This window comes from Nothoprocta perdicaria, unplaced genomic scaffold, assembly GCF_003342845.1.
Source record: "Nothoprocta perdicaria isolate Ctin4 unplaced genomic scaffold, notPer1 scaffold_34, whole genome shotgun sequence".
Taxonomy (NCBI): Eukaryota; Metazoa; Chordata; class Aves; order Tinamiformes; family Tinamidae; genus Nothoprocta; species Nothoprocta perdicaria.
In genome coordinates, this window is record NW_020455577.1 from 1,672,055 (window position 1) to 1,694,394 (window position 22,340).

General features: G+C 37.3%; 2 protein-coding genes across 4 annotated transcripts; one reads left to right on the plus strand and one right to left on the minus strand.

The window, feature by feature from the left end:
* Positions 1-385: 385 nt before the first annotated feature.
* Positions 386-14,559, minus strand: UCHL5 (ubiquitin C-terminal hydrolase L5). Of its 2 annotated transcripts, none has more exons than XM_026043872.1 (11): positions 14,490-14,559; positions 14,076-14,139; positions 12,253-12,358; positions 5,702-5,827; positions 5,556-5,617; positions 5,247-5,377; positions 4,570-4,633; positions 3,597-3,699; positions 2,981-3,091; positions 2,219-2,317; positions 386-1,000 (listed from the first exon to the last, which is right to left on the minus strand). In XM_026043872.1, the coding sequence occupies exons 1-11, from the start codon at positions 14,533-14,535 to the stop codon at positions 956-958; spliced, it is 957 nt and encodes a 318-aa protein (XP_025899657.1). In that variant the 5' UTR covers positions 14,536-14,559; the 3' UTR covers positions 386-955. The 2 variants fall into 2 exon arrangements, with proteins under 2 accessions (XP_025899657.1, XP_025899656.1); XM_026043871.1 differs by having other exon boundaries at positions 2,981-3,094.
* Positions 14,560-15,505: 946 nt separating this feature from the next.
* TROVE2 (TROVE domain family member 2) lies at positions 15,506-21,014 on the plus strand. Of its 2 annotated transcripts, XM_026043879.1 has the most exons (8): positions 15,506-16,142; positions 16,633-16,853; positions 17,106-17,252; positions 17,510-17,647; positions 17,986-18,102; positions 18,833-18,946; positions 19,343-19,489; positions 20,721-21,014. In XM_026043879.1, exons 1-8 carry the CDS (start codon positions 15,563-15,565, stop codon positions 20,871-20,873), a joined length of 1,617 nt encoding a protein of 538 aa, XP_025899664.1. In that variant the 5' UTR covers positions 15,506-15,562; the 3' UTR covers positions 20,874-21,014. The 2 variants fall into 2 exon arrangements, with proteins under 2 accessions (XP_025899664.1, XP_025899665.1); XM_026043880.1 differs by lacking the exon at positions 20,721-21,014 and having other exon boundaries at positions 18,833-18,939; positions 19,343-19,427.
* Positions 21,015-22,340: the final 1,326 nt, after the last annotated feature.

Genomic DNA, 22,340 nt, shown 5'->3' on the forward strand with positions numbered 1-22,340 from the left:
CTTATATCACAAAGTAAGGACAATAATTAAAATGCTACCTATGCAAAGGAGGGAGAAAGTGAAGCACTGTCATTTTTTTTTTCCTCCCCTTCACTCGTCAAGTTCAAGACTCTTCATTATGTTTTTTCCATATACGGTTAAACTTCCTCTTACCTCCAAAGGTTAATTGACACATACAGTTTATAAAGTTAACTTTAGCATACTATCAAACAGATACTACTTTTTAACTTATTATTTCCCCAAAATAATGCTGCAGCTTCCTTTTAAACCAAGTCTACAACATAGATGCTCAAAAGTCAAAAGACTGATGACTTCCTAGACATATTCCAATTGTCTTATCCAGCAATAAAATACCACATCAAGAATGTTTGCCAAAATAAAAATGGGAATATTTATTATCTTTTCTACTAAAGAAATGCAGATCTTTGAGATTATACATCGGTCTTTGCAGATGTTCTACAGCTAAATTCATACTTTTCAGCTCCGTAAAAAAATTAGAAACAAACTTCATAAAATAAAGACACAGGGTGGCATGTCACTGAACAGTCAGACAGTATAATTGTTAAGAAAAATGAGCAAAGAAAGCTCATGCATATATTGAAATTATGTCATTTTCTGCATCATCATCATATATTTGAGTGGGACAAAATGTTTCAACAATTTCCTCAGGAAGAGGATGGAAGTACATGTTCAGATCCATTTCTCAAACTTTTCTAAATCCAACAGACGTAAATACTGAATTTGATCAAGAGACCCTAGACATTACTTAGTAGTACTACATGCACATGATGCAAGGGAAGAAAAAAAAATTTAGACCCGTGCACACAGTACAAGACAAACTGTTACAACTGTTAAACGTGCGCTGGACAAAGTTTAAAGTTTATGAAAAGTTTTATTTGCTGTCATGTAAAGAGTTTCAGAAGCACACAGCCGTAYGCCTTTTTCAAAGTAATCTTCACTTGGCCTCCTGAACTTTCTTGGCATTCTGTTTTTCTTTTGCCTAGAAAGCAGAGGGAGATGATGTTAAACCTTGATAAGACAATAATTCATATTTTTACAGCCTATTATAATATTCCAAGCTTAATAATAATCACATTAATAATATGCAAATGAATTAAAAGTTGAATTCAAGAATAAAAAGTTAATTGACATTTTTGGAACAACTACAAGTCAATATAGTTCTTCTAGATCTGTACACAAATACAGAGAAGCACAAGTAGTGAGCAAAAGAATTCATCTTTGTCTTATCTCCCTGACAATTTAAATAGTATAAGTCTAGACACTTGCAAGGCATCTTCTCYTATAAACTAGTAGTGTACAAATCTATTCAAATTCAGCTAGATTAATGAACTCATTAAATGATATATAGTTTTTTTATACAAGTTTGAAACTGAAGCTCCTGTCTACGCACACAGTACACATGCAACCCAGCACTATGATGTTGTTATAATTCAAGTCAATACAGTTGCAGACAGTCCTTTACAGAGCGACAAGTGATATATTACACAATAAACATTTCTTAATTTATACCTTTAGTGAAAAATCAATGCTAATAGCTAGACACCATACCAAGTCAGGGACAATGAGCCAGTACATCGATATTAGTGGAGATCTAAGTGCCTTCAAAAGATTCACATTACCCAAGCTCTGTGCAAAGGTTGCCATCTAGTGCTGACAGATAAGTTAACAGAGCTGAGTATTCAGATTCCAAGAAACAGGGACCAGCCTTCAACATGTACGTGAATGGGGCTTCTCCACACGCAGAAAAAAATTCTACTAGAATTACGATGCATAACTCTAGTTACCACATGATTATATTCCCGGTGTCTTTCTGACATCTCTTTTTAAGCTCAGAGATGCACACACGCTTTGTGTTGTACCACCCTATGGCTGTTACCACAATCACCTAGCTGGTACCGCCACCACTGGGAGTTCTGCTTAGTGGATAGGAGAGGCAAAGCTGGTGGGTCCCTCCATCCTGCACCTCCATCAGGATCCAACCTCTTCAGAAGTGCAAGGTACTACCACATGAACCAGCAATACAGCTGAAGGCAGAACTTTTAAATAAGCAAACTCATGTTATACCTGCTTCCAAGCTACCTGATTACAGTGTCATTTTTATAACTTCTACTTAAAATTATTAGTAATGTATTGAAGATACATTACTAATAATGTATAATAATAGTWATGTAATGAAGAGTCAACCAGAAATACTTACTTTTTCTACTAATGGTATTAACTGTTGGTGTTCTGCTAAAGTCTTTAATAATTCCATGATGAAAGGCAGATAGTTATGTTTTCTTCTAATATTTTCAATCTAAAAAAATATTAAAGCGGTAACAAAATTAAGAATAAAAGATTTTTTTGCTGCAAAAAAAACAGTTCTTTGAGTATCAGCCAACTATAAATGAAGTCCAAAAGACTTATGCAATATTGCCACTAATTTTTCACATCCATTAGTAAGTTTAAGTGTTTTGTTCCATCAGTTTAATTGGYTGCTTGGTAAACTACAGGCTTGGATTTATTATTATTATTGTTTTATTTTTCGGTAGAAGCTCTTCTGTTATATTATGATTCTACGAAACAGAGATGTAAAAACCCTATCAAGTAGCCACTATTACATACAGGAGAATAATTAGTGGTTCCAGCTGTAACATGCTGATCAGCCTTCTGGTGCACATAAAGTAATCACTTTGCAAGAGTTTCATAATTCACTGTGCTTTCATAAATACAGCCAACTTGTAAAGTGAGAAAATATAAAGAAAACACCAAACCTGCACATCACAAACCAACTTTGGGCTAAAAGCAAGCTGTTTTGCAAGCTGTGAATTCAGAAATAACATTACAATTTACATATGTAACACACAGGCCCTGTATCTACCATTTCCTTCAGATTAATGGCAACAGTTCCCCAAGACACCAAAGCTGACTTTTTCTGTTACGACTTTTTTCAATACTTTATCAGACAGAGACTACATACCTTGTATCTTTTCAATTTTTGGTTCTCTTCTTCAATTAGCATCTGGTATTTTGCAACTTCTGACTGTATAGAACTTAACATATTACTGCTCTGGTCTGTGTCCATAGGTTCCTCCTTCCACAAAAACAGAAGTTGTTAAATGGATGACAAAGCTATAGCATGTCTTTCTTAAATTTCTGTAACTTTTAAAGTTATAGACAAAGAAATAGCAATGCTTTTCTTAAAAGCAAGAAAAGTCTCCTCTTTATGTACATGAACAGAAATATCGTAAGAGTCAAATCTGCTTACAAATACAGGAGCATTCTACAAATTTCTACAGTTAAGTGATTTAACTCAAGTACTAGGAAAAGAATAGCCACGGTACTGCAGCACACTACCCTTAAAAGATGGGCACAATGAGGTGGTCATAATACCAAATTAGCTCCCTCAGAACTAACCAGAGCTGCCAGGTATTTCCACACAGCACTGCACTGTGCTTGACAGAAATCTTACCATCCTTTCCCCACTTTTCTTAGTTAATGCTCCTTTTGGAGCAAAGAAAAAAGGAAGAACAGAGGAATAGCGAAGACAGAATTATTACCAAGCAGCCCCAGTAACCTAAATATCACAGACCTACCTCTGCAAGTTGCCGCTGTAACTCTGCAATCCTCTGCTCATATATCATTTTTCTATCAGACACAATGGCCATCAAGTTAAACCTTATCTCCCCTTCACTGTACCTAAATAAGAAGAGCAAGAAGTTCTCAAAATTAAACTTTGTATACAAAAACTCAATCCTCCCCCCCGATTCTTTCATTATAAGGAAATTCATTTTGCAGAGGAAAAAGAAACAAAAAAGAAAAAACAGAGCTCTATATATGCTTTCAAAATGTCTCCTCATTGATACTTCCTGTTAGAAAACGCTACCTCTTTTCCACAAAATGTTGCAAGTTGAGCAGTTAAAATCTGTAACCCTTTCAGAGTTTAAATTCTCCAAAAGTGATACAGTAGAAAACATTTTATCAAATACCAGGGCAAAAGGAAAAGACTCTCTGAAAAAAATATTTCCTAAAAATAGCATAAAGCCAACATTTCATTTCTAGTTTGTTCTAGAGGATGCAGTTTGGGGTCAGAGTTCAGATGCTGCAAGATTTCTACAGTAATCTTTTCTGGTCTAAGCTTCCAAAGCAAGTTGTGAGCTACCTAAGGAAGCCTCGCTTTCTATAAATACCAGATAATAGATTAGAAATAGATAATAGATAATTCTATAAATACCAGATAATAGATTAGGTATTTTGAGTGAGAGGTATCACTCAGACCTTATTCTCAGCAATAACACACTTAGTTTCCACTTAAAGATTCACAGTTTTCCACAGAAAAAGATAACATTCTTTCTTCCTTTGCCAAAGGAAGGATCTCTTCAAAACACAGATCTCTATTTCCATTAAGTAACATATTTCATTTAGTCAGGTACTCATGTAAGATAAAACAACGCATAAGCTTAATTCCTTAGAAATTCAGGTGTAAGTCTGTAGTTGAAGGAAGTTAAGAAAAAGGAAATTTTCCCTGCATATAAGGTGCTGTGTTTTAAAAGCATCGTGACCATTTACTTTTGTATGCGTTTCTCTATGACAGGCCGCACTGCGCTTATCCAGTCATCTTGATTGCATGAACCTAGAAAAAAAACAAAGGAAGAAAAACCTAAACTTTTTTGCAGAGTTCATTGGAAATTCGAGGCTCAGAGAATTTAGGCTTATGTAGCGTCATCAGACAGAAWACAATATTTCCTTGGGCAACTTCAGGCTGAAAATATCCAGGTTATCCTGTTGAGGAGCCATTTTCAAATAATAATAATAATTAAGAAATGKACTGTTAAAAGTATGAGAGCATAACTGCGTTTTAAGGGCAAAAGCATCTAATTTGTTGATGACAAGAGAAAAACTATATCTTATGTGACTTACATAGGATAGAAAAGACTAACTGGCATGACAAACTACGAAAATAATCAACGTGATAAGCAACTTTCCTTCCATAATATAACTAATGTTTTATTCTGATACACTTTGAAGCAAAGTTCGCATTTTTAAAACAATGCTCAACATTTGAAAGGCTCTTGGATGAAATAATGGCCACACCAGAGCTGACCAAAATCAGGTCAGCTCTCCTGACTTCAGTAGGTTAAATAGACATTTTTATTTCCTGTCATTTTACAGGGTTTCTCTCAAGTAAGCTTTGATTTAAAGGAAGAGTTAAAATGAAAGACATTTAAAAAGAAATAAAACATTACCTAAATCAATCGGTCCTTCCCTTAATCCATCTAGTTCATACAGTCGCCCGTTAACAGGAACATAGCTTACAAAGTGAAAGGCATCTTCTTCTTTTGCTGAAGACTTTGCATCAAACTCAAACATCTGCTGCCTGCAAAAATAATTTATATATATACACACAGACACACACATATTTAAAAACAACCAAAAAACCCCAAAACACAAAAATCGCCAAAACACACAACCCACAGTAAAGAGAAAAAAAAAAAAAGAAAAAAAAAAGAAAAGGGTTTAACTTATATGCATAACATTTAAGAACACTCAATTACCTGGCAAAACTGTTGTGAACTTGCCGGATTACCTCTGAGTTGCTTAGTGCTAAACCTTTCATCTAAAAATTAGAAACAGAAAGAAAATAAGACATTGGACAGACAATACTAAAATATTTAAAGTTCAGAAAAGAGTAGACACTTACCGCAGCATCAAAACTTTGGGAAAATTCTTTAAATTCCGACAGAGTCTCTCCTAGATGGATATCTTGATGAGCACAATTTAATAGCACACTTACTATGGCTTGAGTAGCACAAGCGTTATTTATTACCTAGGAAAAAAGCGCAAGTGCTGAGGATTTGTTCAGTGCTGCTGACACAAGTTGGACAACATTTTCCATTAAAAACACACATTTTCATGGCTGATTCACACTACAGTGTCACTAACAGTAGAAGCGAAGCTGATCAAAGTAATCCCCCAAAAGTTCTTGCTGCAGAATACTCATACAGAGAGCACTGGATGGTCATCTTATCCAATTCAGTGATAACACGAATGTTTTACATCTCAAACTCATCTTACTGCTTCACCTCCTCCCTACAACTACTAAAGGGCAAAAAGAAAAAAAAAAAAAACACCCCAAACACAACAGAACTCCACTCTTTTATAGTCAAAAATTGTTCTTTAAATAGTCMAAATAGTTCTGGAAGTCTTTTCTGTGACAGATCACTATGAAAGGTTGAGGGGATAGGGGAAGAATCAGCAATCCAGATGACAGGGAACTTTGTATATTCCTCCAAGGTATCTGATCTTACTAATTTAACTGTCATTTCACAAGCCAAATGTAAACCAGGCACCAAGACTGAGGATTGCATTCCTCTACTAAACTTTTTTTTAAATTAAATTACAGGCAAATAAACTTAACCTCTTCCTCTTGAAAACTGATACTCAGTCTGTATAGGAAATTGAATTCTTTTAGAGACATTTCAAGGGGGGGTAAAGTGAATTATACTCCTATAATTGTCCTTAATTAAGCAAATGTCAAGGGCAGCAAAATAAGCAGTAGCAAAACAAACAAACAAAACAAACAGCAGAGTCTAACAGCATAATAAAATTAAAAAGAATTAATATTATAACATAAGAAAGAGAACAAAGAACTAAAGGTTTTGAGATACGATTGGGGCGTGATATGACAGACTATGGTAGAAGTAGTACTGAGATGAAAGCAAATATCTCCAGTGGACTACAGGGAGCTAACCTGAAACAGTGGCTGCAAATATTATATTAATTAAGCTGAYAGAAAAAGTAAAAAGAAGGAAGTATTAACAAGAGGGTGAACCATGGTAAAAAGGGTGGTGTTAGAATGAAGGGACACCACAGTAAACTTCAGCTACAAAAAATGATAGATAATACAGGACATTAAGGGAAGAAAGAACACTTTTTTTTTTTTTAAATTGAAAAATTATGATAGATGGAACGATCAGTTGTTCTGACACAGCAATAAGCCAACAATGAATTCAAACATGTAAAGAGAAATTTAAAGAGAGATTCAATCTAAAGTCAGCATCAAAACAGGAACCAAGCAACTGGATACAAGAGTTAGCACCAACAGCAAAAAYAGGAAGAAATATGAAACTCAACATGGAATTTGTAATCTCAAATACCTGCGTTTCAGTATAAATGTATTTTTTATTACAACTGCAGTGCAGGAGCAGTTGGTTTAAATGCACAGGAACAAAGTTCAATCAAGTATTATTCCCAGGAACAATGTGCAACGTGGATCTTAGATAAGCTGACCCCAGTTAAGAAATGACATTATAGACCTACAAACAATTCCCAAAGCATGAGACTGAAGGTAAGGAAAARATGGGACAGCCCTGGAGCTCAAGAATAGCAGAGTATCAAGTGACAGATGTTAGAAGCCAATAGGCTCCTGGATCTACATGACATGAGAGAAGTTCTAAGGAAGAAGGAGCAGGTACCCAGCAAATGCTCCTGGGCAAGGTGAGGAGGGCAGAGCAAGGGAAATGCAACTGCAGCAATGAATGTGGATGACAGCAAAGTTTACTCCATGGGCACAATTTCTTATCAATGCACAGATCCAGTCCAGCACTGCTACACACCCACGCTAAGGGGTCTTAGAGGGACAGACGTCCCATCCACTTCAATTTCTATCGTTCTGCTGTTACATAAGGTGTCTCAGTATTGGCACAAGATGTCTTCTCAGCATTTAAACAGTAATATATATACAGTTTGTCCCCAACAACATTCTTTTTTTGCCTGATATTTTGACTTGAAGAGACTTGAGAAGATTTTTTTGCATTTGTTCAAAAAAAAAGTCTCAACACTTGTCAAAACACTTCTGGGTTGTATTTGGTGCTTCCTTGATAGAAGTCATAGATGTACATCTTCCATTCTGCTACCTATGTTGTTAAACAAAAAAAGTCAGCAGCAACTCTGGATGGTCCTCAGCATTAGGACAGAGTTCTAAKATCTTCTTCAACCCTTACTCTATTTTACTAAATCATCCTTCAGAACAAATGTCCTCCCTACAAGCAATATATTCCATTACCAAAAATCCGTTTCTAACTGATTCAATGTACTGCGAGTGCATTTCTTCATATGGAGAAATTCACATTTTTCTTCATATGAAGTTATTGGTTATTCTCAGTTTTGCTTCAGCATAAACACACAGTCTGATTTATTGCTACAGAATAATAAAAAACTCAACAGGTTTACTCAGAAAAAAAAGAAACATTTGAAATGTAGAAAAAACACAAGTAATGAGCTCCCATAGTGACACAGACAGCTGCGAGAAAAATACAAGTCATGAGCTCCCATCAGCGACACAGACAGAGCTGTAAAACAACTTTATTTTAACAGTATCATTCTAGATCTTGCTTCTGGAAGCATGAGGCTTTTATCCCCAGTTACAATGTTCTATCATCACAATGCAGCATAAAAATCAATACATGGCTCAAAGTAGAGGCACAGTACTAATACTTCACTAATAAAACCTGAGACAGCTACTGGAAAGAACCAAACCAATAAAACACTCGTGGAAACATCTGAAATCTGYAGCAATTTTTCGCCCAAGAGAGGCTTTTACTTCTGCAATGATCAGTGCAGAACACAATTGCTCAAGACAGATYCTAGAATTGCTCAATTCATTGAGTGGTTCAATCATGTCACCACTGTGCATAAAAACCACCAGTAAAGGCCTTCAAGCAGCACAGAAATAAGGAAATTCAGAGTTAAGGCTGAAATTATATCCTTAACTCACCTCATTGTGCTTAGGTATCCTAGCTCAAATGGTATGTAAGATCATCCAGAGTTCTGTGGCCTCAAATAGAGGRCCATATCAAACCTAGGCATAACAGGGAGGCCAAACTGAACATGAGTGCACATAAAACTGACCTTAAAAAATCCTTTACTATGCATGCATATTAGACAKACTTCAAAATTTAGCTTTCCTCCTACACAATATACTTACAATTCAGCCTTGAGTAAGATTTAGTGGCATTTAAGATTCAGCTAAAACAGTGCTATGAAGGTGGGTGTTTAAAAAAAACAGGTGTGTGAAATGCACAAGCTTAAAAAAGTGTGTGTTTCCTAATGCAAGCTTAACACTATTTTGTAACATACATCSTTTCAAAGTTGTAACCTTTTAGATCTGGCTAAAGCTTCCACATAAACAAACATAATTTCAAAATGGAAAAAATAAACAGAAATAGAGCTACGCTGTTGATACAATTACTCCCCATACTGAATTCCTATTATGTAACACYTAATTATTTAAATAATTGCTACACAACTGTTCTATTGCCGACTTCCCAGCTGCCCTAAAATTTTTCCCAATAAAGGAACTTATTTGCTCTGTGACTCCATGCTACAAGTGAACATAAGATTATTCTATTCATGACTATTATTTTTTAAAAAAATAGGAATAGCACMGTTTTGCATGGTTCAAATAGTGCAAATTACTAAAAAAGTTATGCCCGTATTATTTATTTTTAGAAAATAGAATGCCTTGACAAATCACCTGAAAAAGGTTATTGAAAGATAACAACCCCCTGCCTYCCATCTCTGCCTAAAAGTCACCACCTAAAAAGACGTGAACACAAGGGGAAAACAAACAAGAAAGTGACATGAGCCCAGGTGCATGACAGTTTTGGAGGAGTTGCTGATTTATAATAGAATGGCATTTAATGCCATTTAGAATAGAACTTAGAAATAGAATAGCATTTCATATCAATGCTTGCTATCCCTTTGGGTGACTCAGCAGAACTCACGAGTGTGGTTGCAAGAAATGCAGGAAGCTCTGCACTATCTTCCTTTCACCCTTGCTTACCTTGCACCACCTTTGGCTGCTACAGACTCACCAAACCAACACATCTCACACGGCAGATCACAAACCCAGTAAGACACAGAGAAAATCTACTGAAACCTCCTGCCTGATAAGCTGAGYGCACTCATGGAAGTTGATGAGCATCTGAACCATCACAAGAGAGAAACAGAACTCTGCAGTCAAAAGGAAAAGCAGGTTGGGAGAATCAAGGCCTTGCACTCTCATCAGCATCACGTCAACCCTTTGCTTTACAAAACACAGGCAAGATATCTTGCTAGGTTGCATTTGTAACAAAGGCTAACTACCCTTAAGTAAAATAACCAAAGCTAAATACGTACACGCATTAGCCTAAAACACAAATTCAACTTTCATTGGTCTCTTCATCTTTTTATTTTTCCATGACTATTTCAGTACTTATTCGGTCACGATGCCTCTGCGCAGGCAAAGTTGATCTAACAAACCCAAACATACATGCATTTACACAAAAAGTTTTGCTTTTGCTATGCCACCACACTTGACTAACAAGTAAAACTAAAGGACCAAAAAGATATTCCAATTTTAATGTCTTTGCAGGTTACTTTTGAAATATGTACTTCATGCCACCAAGTGGCATAACTTAGGTACTACTAATTTAAACAATGAACCTCCTTAAAGAGCTGCAGGTGAAGGATGGGGAAGATCAGAAAGCTCCTTCATCTCTGAAGGTGATGAGAAGTCTTCTGTCTTCAGAAGACAGTAAAATATGAATGCTTCAAAGAATGCTTCAATACAGACTTTTGATCATTAGCCTTTAATTTTCTAGCGTTTTTGTTAGTGAGTTTAATGTTACACAAATTTTGTGATTTATAAATCCAACTTCAGGTCCTAAAAAGCTCATATTAGATACCTGCTTTGAGACATCRTGTCCTGCTGCAGAGATAAAGAGTGTGGAAGGAAGTCAACAAGACGGAGCAAACAAACACTTCAGTTTTCCAGAGGTCACAGGAATGGCCATTCTGGGATAACTTCGCTAAGTCACAAGAAATGAGACAGATGAAATCCTTTGAACATGGACAAGTACTTTTTAACCTGAAAAACTCCTTAGCTTCAAACCAGTTATTTCTTCCTGCCAGGTAATTACCATGTAAGACTAACAGGTTACCCTACAAGACTGAGGTTCTTTGGGTCAAGGTAAACCTATAGCTACTACCTATTGATCTTCAGCAGTGTTTGATTAGATAGAAAGCATAAACTAGTAAAACAAGAGACTAATAATCTATAAAACACTACATAAACTACTCCTGGTCATTGCACCATTATGAGTGACAGACACTGCTCATCTGAACTCAAGAGCTGCAGCAAGAGAGGAAAAAAGAAAGCAGCATTCGGAAAGACCAAGGAACAAAGCCACTCAGAAGAGCATGAAACACTTGGAAATGGATCATAAAAGAATCCAAGGAGAGACAATTATCTGCACAACAGAAGCGCACGTGCAGAGGAGCTAGAAGAGCTAAGAAGACAGCTAACATTTCCATTGTTTTCTACATTTCTATTTAAGCCTAGAAAAATGTAGACACTTGTTTATATCTTCAAACTTGTGTACGAAGCACTTATCAGTTTATRGAAAAAGCAGCCTATGTGTAAGCTTTCTTTAAGAAGCTTCGAAAGCTCTGCCCTTGGATGCGAATGCTCTGTAGCTTGCTAATTACGGTTATTAGTTTTTGTTTAAACTGTTACATTTATGCTCATTTAAGTAGCAGGTTTTCAAAGATGAATAAACAAAACACAAACTTTTATTAAGGTTACTTTTTCTTACTGTTCGTGCCCACAAACAAAACACTGAATAATCTGTCAAAGCCGAGACTGAATTTCAGTGCTATTTGGTCCTTAATGAAACATTAGCATAAAGAATTTTAATCACTGAAATAAGGAATGTAAATTTACACTGGAAATAGCAGAAAGGTTTAATAGGTTTCTAGACCAAATTGCTCTAGAAAGTCTTAAAAGATTATCYCATTTGAGTCATACTGACCTGACTAAAGACCATTTGAGAAACCAGAGATAACAATTGTATTGAAGTACACACTTCTTTCTATATTATTTGTTGAAAGTCATTTCAAAAAATGCTCAAAGCATTTACTAAATAATTCTTTATGGCACAAAAGAGTAACTTTTTCTTACTTATTCTCCAGCTCTCTAAGAGCTTTACTATTTTGGATGTGATGAGTCTTTTTTTTGCCTTAGCACATCAGATATGCCTTGTCAACATCTTTTTAATACACAGTTCCTACTCTCAAAATTTGGTAACATAATTCCATCTTGTAAAATATTCACCTCTGTATAGAGTTTAACAAGACACAGTTTTTTTTTTTTCAGTATTAAACGCTGTGTCATGATATAAGAAAAAAAGAAAAACACTGAACTTGCCATACCTGTTTAGCAAAAAACAATGTGTCCAGCCTTGAATCCTGAACAACAGAACCTGCTGGTTCTTCTCCAGGCTGCCATTTGAAGAGGAAAATCAACCCATGTACTGGTCTAAAAGATAAAATGGGTGAGGGGAGGAAAAAAAAAAAAAAGAAAAGAGAAAAGAGAAAAAAAAAAGAAAAATATCAAAGCCAGAAACCTCTACTATAATTGTATTCTATACTGTACTGTATTGTATAATAATTGAATTATTTTTTTTCTAAACATCAGGAACTGAACCAAAACTTGGAAGAAAATTTCTTTTTGTTAAGAAGAACACATTTCAGACTTCTCTCCATACATGCCAAATAATCCAAATTCCAACTAGTGTTTAGTTAGTAATTTTCCTAAATCTGGACAGGTCCTACTGGCTCTTGTAATTATTATAATTGTAGAGCATCCTTGCGAATCTGTTAATAACAAATAAATGGCTATTAAAAACTTTGCCAACCTCGTACATAAGAGCAGGAACCAAACTTTTGGTACTCCCAGCCATAAATGAACTATTCAAACATAAAAGGAGTTTCTTGTGAAATTCACATTTTAAGTTACAACTAAGTAGTAGGAGAAATCTATTGCTTTCTATCCAGACTGCCAACATGCAAAGACAGTAGTCTTCTCTGAAATAGATTCGGTATTGCTTTTATTTGCTATTCTATAGAGAACTTCAGCTATGAAGAACAAGTTCTTCACAGCAATCTGATTTTAAGATCAGCTCAAGAAGTATGGCACAAAAAGGTTTACCTACAGTGTTGCATAAGAAACTTCTTGAAAGCTCTGGCCAGAAATTTCAGGCATCTCCTTAAACAGTGGGTCCCTGGAGGGATCTGAGAATTGCTAACTAATGTATCCTTTAACATCTTACTGTTTAGCTTACCAGTTTAGATGTGTGCCTGGGAAGGAAGGAAAGCAGAAGCTGTCCACCACTCAAGACTACAGAGAGGTACATCTTGCAGTACAAGCAAGCTAAGCTGCACCCTTACAAACAACACGGCTAATGTTTTAACGAAAACCATGTGAAACAAATTGCAAGTATCAAGTAAACCACTACTAAAGCACCTTTTGCCATTCAGGTGCAACTTATCAAATATCTTYAATCAGAGCAAATAAAAGAAATAATGTGAAGAAAACCTGAAAATCACATCAGCTGTGCTAATTTCTACAACTTCTGAAAGTTAAATGATCCAAGTTAGAGCATCTGCACAGGAATAGAGCACGACCTAGATGAGGCAGCATTTTCTTCTTAAAAAAAAAAAAACCCTTACATGGCAACATTTATCATATCATGAATAGAACAGCAAAAGAATTAATATTTGCTAGTTAGGACAGAGTCATTCCACATGTTATCYGTCACTGGCAGGTACAGGAATATTTGACTTCTCACACACACGTGTTGAAGCGGTTGTGCRGGAAAGACAGGTTACAAGGGTGCGTAACTACAGTAAGTAGTCTAAGGGAACCGATGCAACACTTTATGCAAGAAATGCTAAAAGCAAAGAAAATGAAAGCAAAAAAGACAATTTGTCAAAAGACACAGCACAAGGCAATGACAACATCATTAGAAATCTATCTAGCTACCACTATAAGCATTTCCCATGAACAGAGAAGGTATTTTAAGCACAAAGTCATTGATAAAAGGTCATTTCATTGCCAAGTACTGGATCAATCAACACCACAACAAAGCTCCTCAGAGACTGAAAATATGCTACCATGAGTACAGCACATATTTTATGTGAATACAAACAGATTTTTTTGTTTTAAGTGTGGATCTTAAAAGAAAGTGGCTTACTTCAATTTTTCAAAGTTCTCTGGCTCCAAACTCCATATTTCTTCAACCTGCGCTCCTCTGCAACCTAAGCAAGGAGAGACGCACGTTTCCACAACCACTCCCGTTAGGAAAAGGGCACCACGAGTAGGAAGCGACAAAACCAGGCCGGGAGGAGCAGGTACAACGCATACAGCCGCTACATGCCCCGCTCTTCAGCGCCTTACAGAGCGCTGCTCTTCAGAAACGTCCTTGGGAGCGCGCCGCGCTGAAGGAACCACGCAGCACAGCGCGAGGAAGCGCCGGGCAGCGCAGGCCCGGCCGCGCTCGGGGGCCCCGCCAGCCGTTACACCCGTTAACGGCCGCTCAGCACGTGCCCGCCGCCCCGCCCGGGCGCGGGGCGCAGGCCGCAGCCTCGGCCCGCCGCCGCGCGCTCACCGAAGCCCTTGATGAGCTCGGTGAAGACGCCGGGGTCGCTCTCCATGAGGCACCACTCGNCCCCCCGCCCCCCAGCGCATCACGGTGGTCGTGGGGCGCCCGTTCACCGCGCGGCGCCTGCGGCAGCAGCTCCGCGCCCGCGGCTCCTCCGTGGTGAGCGCCGGCACCGCGGGGGGGGCACCCCCGGGAGGGACCCCCGGGAGGCCACACCCCCCGGGAGGCCACACCCCCCCCGGGAGGCCACACCCCCCGGGAGGCCACACACCCCCGGGAGGACACACCCCCGGGAGGCCACACCCCCCCCGGGAGGCCACACCCCCCGGGCGGGCGGGGGCGGCGCCGCGGGGGCGGGGGCGCGAGGGGCGGGGCGCGACGCGGTGCCGGGTGGGCCCCGTTATCCCCCCTTATCCCCCCGGTATCCCCCGTTCGTGTAACGGCGGCTCCGGCACCTCCCGCAGGGGCCTCTGGCTCCGGAGCAGCCAAGCGGCTTTTCCGCCGCTCCCTGGGGGGAATTTAAGGGTTTACGTACCTTATGTATTTATTTATTTTTCATCATCCCTGCCTTTTTTTTTTTTTCTCCTCCAGTTGAATTAGGCAAATTCTCCCGTAGAATTTTTGAGCAAGGATTTTTGCGTACCCTCGTGCCCAGCCGAGGGGTTTTCGGTGCTCCGGCTTGGGAAGTGCTGTGGTGCCTTGGAGGGAAGGAGGGAGGGAGGGAGGCTCCTGGAAGGGCGGCAGCTCCTGCGTCCCTCAGAGCCGCAGGTTTTGTCCTGCACGGGGGCTGTTTAGAAACACTGTCCGCTGGGACAGCTAAGAGCTTCTGGAAGCCCTTTAGAATYCTCAAGTCAGCACCAACACTAGGCTTTGAAAGAGAAATATRTATTTATATATATTTTTAAGTAGTGTGTTTGTACTTTTACAGTACACTTTATATTATAATTATAAAGGAAAAGATGAGGGGTATAGAGATATGATACTGAGAGTATGAGTGGTCGGAGAATATAATCAGCAGTTTTGCCAGTAGTTCATAATAAATTTTACTCTGTTTCCAGCAGATTTCTTAGACGTGCATAATGGAGGAAGAGGGAAACCAAATGCAGCCCCYGCATGATGAAGAGGTGCCGAGTTCGGCAAGCGGCTTCGTGTGGCACGTCACCGATGTGAATCGACTGCATCGCTTCCTGTGCTTTGGATCAGAAGGGGCAACTTACTCCGTCAAGGAGCAGAAGCTGGGCTATGAAAACGCAGAAGCTTTAATAAGACTGATTGAGGAGGGCAAAGGTTGCGATGTTGTTCAGGCAATAAAGACTTTCAGTCAGGAGGGAAGAGCGGCAAAACAGGAGCCGCTGCTTTTTGCGCTTGCGATTTGCTCGCAGTGTGCRGATGCTAAAACTAAACAAGCAGCGTTTAAGGCAGTTCCTGAAGTGTGTGACGTGCCGGCCCATCTCTTTACTTTCATCCAATTCAAAAAAGATCTGAAGGAGGGCATGAAATGTGGCATCTGGGGCCGGGCGCTACGAAAAGCTGTTGCAGATTGGTACAACGGGAAGAACGGCATGGCTGCTGCTCTGGCAGTTACGAAGTATAAACAAAGAAGTGGTTGGTCTCACAAAGATCTCCTGAGGTTGTCCCACCTGAAGCCTGCCAGCGAAGGTAATAACTTCTTGTTTAGCTGAAGATGCTGCATTTTAAACCYCTCTTATGTATCGTGCTGCTGTTGGAGATGCCAAAGTACCACGGCAGAATGATGGTGTCTAAGYGATGTTATGCCGCAAATTTTATTTTTAAAAAAACGGTCATGTCAGAAATTATACCTTTGTTCATATTAAGGGAAGATAAAATAATCAACCTCCAGTAATTTGTCTCTACAAATGATACTTTTTCGGTATTCAGGAAGATCTGTTGGTTTGGAATATGTTAGACTTCCACAGAAAGTAACGTAATAAATGAAACAACTGCTCTAAGTTGTGTATGCTTACAGAACTGGTGGTATTTCAGGCCCATAGGTTTTGTGGCTAGTTAACAAGTCCACAAATGAACCTTGAAAAAACAAATCAAAACTGCTAGCTGATTTGCTTGCTGAAATAATAAATGCCAATAAAAAGATGATAATTCTTCTTGGAATATTTTTCTTTTTCTATAGGAATTGCTATAGTTACAAAATATATCACCAAAGGGTGGAAAGATGTCCAGGAGGCGTATAAAGACAAAGCAGTTTCTGCTGAGACTGAAAAACTTCTAAAGTATCTGGAGGCTGTGGAGAAAGTGAAGCGAACAAAAGATGAGTTGGAAGTTACTCATTTGATAGAGGAATATGGTTTAGTTAGAGAGCACCTTCTGACAAATCATCTGAAATCTAAAGAAGTAAGTAAACGTCTGTATCTGTTACTCTGTAGGCTAATACTTTTCAGAGTGTTAAGTATAGATTTCCATAAAAAATAGCTGTTACGCAAATATTTGTTTTTTTCTAAATTAATAAGTAAATAGCTAATTTAAAATAGTGAAGATATTTGCATAAGATAGGTGTTTATTTTGAATGCATATATTAATTCAGGATGCCAAGTCTTGTATGTAAAGATGKTTTTTTTCCTTTTATTGTTCTTTCTTTGATGGTAGGTGTGGAAGGCACTGCTGAAGGAGATGTCCATTTCTGTAGTGTTGAGAAATTTAGGAAAGATGACAGCCAATTCAGTGCTTGAACCAGGAGGTTCAGAAGTAGCAATAGTGTGTGAAAGACTGGGAAATGARAAACTACTAAAAAAGGTAACAATTGTTTTGATGATCAGTGCTTGGKTTTTTTTTGTTTTTAATTTCTTCCTAGCCTATATCTCTTCAGATAACTTCACAAAATACAAATAATGCTTATTGAGAAATGTGTAGTTTATTCTTTTTAGAAAATGGAGTACTTGGGCCTTTCTTTTAAAATATCATAGAGGAGTCAATAGGGGCTTCACCTTTTTAAAGTATTTTTAAAGTGAGAGTTCCCATTTTTTATAATTGTTGATGTATTTTGCTTTTAGGGTAGAATACATCCTTTCCATATTTTGGTTGCATTAGAAACCTATAAAGCTGGACATGGAAGTAGAGGGAAACTTTGGTGGCGTCCTGATGAAGACATTTTAGCAGCCTTAGATGCTGCATTTTACAAAACGTTCAAGGTAATATTGTTATTTAGCTTGTTAAGTTTTTGAAGAAATCTCCGTGTTCTTAAAGTTTAGATGAATAAGTGTGGTAGATAATCTGTTTGAAACTTTATAACAAAAAACCACCGCCAACAAAAAAAACATAACCCCACTTGGGAAGTGGGGCTTTGATTATTTTTGTTTGTTTGCTTATTCAAGCAAACACAAGCTAATGACACTCAGCTTTTGGCAATGTTATTGCCCTAATGTGGTCCCAGGAAGAGGAAGATTCACTTTCAGGGTTGAAAGCAGATGCAGAAAGTGGAAATTAATATATTAGTATGTGCGTTTATTTTCTTCTTTTTGTCTTTTAGACAATTGAACCCACAGGAAAGCGCTTCTTACTTGCGGTTGATGTCAGTGCATCAATGACACAAAAAGTTTTGGGCAGTGTTCTCAATGCCAGTACGGTTGCTGCAGCCATGTGCATGGTGTGTATTTCTTTAATTTGTGACTATCTGAATTCTCTGGTATGAGAAGGTAGCTTGTATTCCTTTTTTTTTGACACAAAAGTAGTCTTGAAATTGAAGGAAGTGTCTATATGGTTTTGCTGAGACACAGGTTCCGTGGCTTGGTGTGACTTCGTGCTTCATTGTTAGACCTGCAGCTTGATGTTACTGCAGACACATTGAGAAGTCACCTTGAGTTTAAGAGCAGCAGTCAGGCTTTACCTTAGCTGATAATACCCCTAAGAAATATTCGGAAGCCTTGACGATAACATACAAGTTGGACTGAGAAATTTGAGAGAATGTGGGTGTGTGAATTGGAGTTGTCAGCATGACCTCTTTATGATTTTTTCTTTCCCCTTTACCTGAGCTCCTAAAGCTTCTGTGACTTTTTTTGTTACAGAAAAGTAGTTCTAGTCTGTCTTTAAAAAAGTTAAGTCTCCTATGTTGAAAAGAGGGAGAGAGGAAATATGGAAGTATCTTATTTTTCAGTAATTAGAGCTATTAATCTCTGATCTTTGCACTGCCAATTTGTGGTAATATTATGAGTACAGTGTGGAATGAGGCATTAGTGTGTATAAGGAGCCATGCTGACTTAAATGTATATGTATGGGTTTCCTTTATTCATAAGGGTATACTTAATGAATTACTTGATTCAGGCATTCAAAATTCTAAATAGTGTAACTAATATATTTTTTTTCCTCCTCTTTCTCAGGTTGTAGCACGTACCGAGAAGGATTCCCATATTATTGCCTTTTCACATGAAGTGGTCCCCTGCCCAGTGACAGCTGATATGACATTACCTCARCTATTAGTGAAAATGTATGAAGTATGTAAAAACAAAAAAACAAAACCTCTACTGCTAATATTGCAGTTTAGATATCTTTGCAGTAGCTGCATTCTGTTTTCTGTGTTTCTTTTATGTTTGTATAGTAAAACATTGTGGACTTTTTTGGCTTCTATTTAAAGCAAATCTAACATTTTTCAGCTACCTAAAAATTGAACGTTGCAATTAGACTGTCAGTTAGTTCACAGTGATCTCATTGTTAATTAGCTTGAAAAGGATACCTTAAAGCAACTAGACAGAACTGAAATAAGTGAACTGTGCTTCAACCAAGAAAYCTGTGTATAATAAAACGTGAAGCTTATGTAAAAGCTTTGCTTTTTACCAATATCTGTACTAATGTATTYCATGAGTAATATTTTCTTGTTCTTTCCTCCTTAGATTCCAATGGGTACCACGGATTGTTCCCTTCCCATGATATGGGCTCAAAAGACGCAAACAGCTGCTGATATCTTTATGGTATTTACAGATAACGAGACCTTTGCTGGAAATACTCATCCTGCAGTGGCCCTTAGGGAATATAGGGAGGTAAGTAAGCTTCTGKCTGCTTATATTTGATGAACATGGTGCAAAATAAAGACTTTTTATAGAAACATTTTAGAGGCAGAATTAGTTGTGACTGTACGCAATAGTTATCTAATTATTGCTAAAATTAGAATATTCCACAACAAGGTAGAATTAATGGCAGCATTTGCATATATTTAAACCCATTAAATTGCTGAAAGAATTGATATTCATCTTACATTGCTGCTAGTACTGGAATATCACTAAAAAAAAATGTGTTTTGTATTCAGCGAATGTCTGCATTACTGTATGTTCTATGTAATTGATAGAATCGTTTGTTGGATAATGGAATACAGTTCACAGGATATTAAAAATTCAACTTTGATCTCCAAGAGTAGATTTCACAAAGTTGCATGAAATAATAAAGTTAGCCTGTAGGGCAATTATCAAGATGATGAGGTGATAGCAAGCTTTGAAAAAGAGCTCATTTATGTTTTTAGGGAGTTGCTGAAGTTTAAGCGGAGCAAGCTCCTRTTCTTTAGTAGTTTTTATTTCTTTATAACATCTGTAGACCTTTTCTTCTAATTTTGCTTGAAATTAAACTTCTAAAGATAATATATAAAAAAATTAGAAATAGTTCCCATAAAACACTGCTGTTCAAATAACAATCTGTAATAGATACATATTTTTGTAGAAAATATTTCTAATTTTTTTGCAAACATACATGTGAGGACATATCCAGCCAGCTAAAATTAATACTAAAATCTTTAATTCACCTGATGAGTTCTAGACACATAGTTCTTCAGTTGAGATTAGTTCTCATTCCTACATTTGTGCTTTAAACAAAGAGTTCCCATTCATACTGCATTCATGCCAATTGCTTCAGTTACCTTACAGACCACTGTCCTGCAGTTTGAGCTCATAAAGSTGTTGTATTTATTCAACAGACACTTGGAGATTGTTGTTTTAGATAAAAATGCACTCTTTTGATGTTTACTTGATGATTTGATAACTCTAACAGAAAGTTTTACATTCTAAATAATCTTAAAATCTTAATCTTAAGATTTTTAGGAATCTTAAAATTGTGGTAAAGTTGGGTTAAAATGCCTCACTGTAATTATTTCCATCGTCACGGCATCTCTAATTTCTATGAGGATGCTTTTTTCAAATAGTGAGGGCTAACAAATTAGCCTGCAATGATTAAGTATTTATGTATATGGCTTCTGAAAATATCTTTTTCCTTTTGTCCCTCTAGAAAATGGGTATTCCTGCTAAACTTATTGTTTGTGGAATGACATCGAGTGGTTTTACTATYGCAGACCCGGATGACAAAGGCATGTTGGATATATGTGGCTTTGATTCAGGAGCTTTGGATGTTATCCGAAACTTCACTTTGGATTTGATTTAATTTGTTGGCATCTGGTCTTCCCAGTGGGTCCATTGCTGGGAACAGACTTCACCCTGGGAACTCCCAGCCAAATATGCTTTATTAGAATATGGCACAGCATATACATATACATATCAGAACGTTACCGTCTTGTAAAGGGAAAATAAGAAAAGCAGATGAGAAATCATTTCTTCTTTTCCTGTTGCACACAGTTTCAAATAACAGGGGGAAGCTTGCTAAAAGTAGCTACAGGGTTACATAATATGTAATTTAATTTCATTTATAATAGCTTATAAATACAGTACTTTTTTACATTATTATTATTATTATTATTATTATTCCTCCTGTCAGTTTGAAATGCTTTTTTTTTTTTTTTTTCCAAAAGTAAATTGGTGAGTTTCTTCTGGGATGGGGCAGAAAAGTGGGTTAGTCTTTTAATAACGGCAATTTAAGAGCAACTTAGTTGAGAAGGACTTTTGGGGAACTTTTTTTTTTATTTTAAACAAGTACTATGATTCAAAGTACAACAATTGAAAATGCTGTGTCTAAAAAAGACATATTTTCTGGCACATGTGAGACCATGTAACTGTGATGCAGTATACAAGTTACCTGACAAAATTTTATACTGATAACACTGAAAGTAGCAGAACTCAATGCTAATCCTTTCTCCTAGAAAGATTATTATCTGGATTTTCAGGAATAAAATGTATTATTTTTTAATATATAAATTGACAAACAGGTACARCATAGTTTCAAAAGTGCTGTTACAGAATTGATGTGCTTTGCAGGAAATCTAACAAACTTACAGCAGAGAAAGAGCTTGGAAGTGCCTTGGAAGGCACATTCAGTCCATGTTTCAGCTTCAGGTAGCATCAGTACACTTTCAGTGAGGAAGATCAACAAGTGCATGTGTCTTCACCTACTCTTTAAGTGGTAACAACCAGAAACAMATCAGTTCCGTTTTTGAAAGAATAATGTATTTGATGATATGGAAACAGTTTTTCTTAACACGAGTATTTCATTTTTTATCTCTTTATAGATTAATGTTACTTCTGATTTCTTAATCTGACATTTTTCAAAACTACCTCCAGTTTATAGTGAGCAATTCTTAGTATGTTTTTTTCCTGAAATGTACAGTTTCCTCCTTCATGTTCTCAAAATCTTGTTTAGGAAGAGATTGAAACTGGATTTCTTTTTGTTTTTAGTCTGATAGTAAGAGGATAGTAAGGAGAAAGTAAGGAGAAAGCTAGTGAATTTCTTAGCCCTTTAGGACAGGATTTAATAGCAATTTATGTGTATGCGTATTTAAGTGTGTATGTGTGTATGTTTGTATGCGAGTTGGGGGGAATTAAARGATCTCTTTAATGGGTCACAAATTTAGAAGAGAGGGTTTTTTAGTGATGTTTTTACACACTCCCTTAAGATGTACGTATGTCAGTCTTTTTAATGCCAATTCTGGCTCTTTGAAACACTGATTTTGTTTTTAAT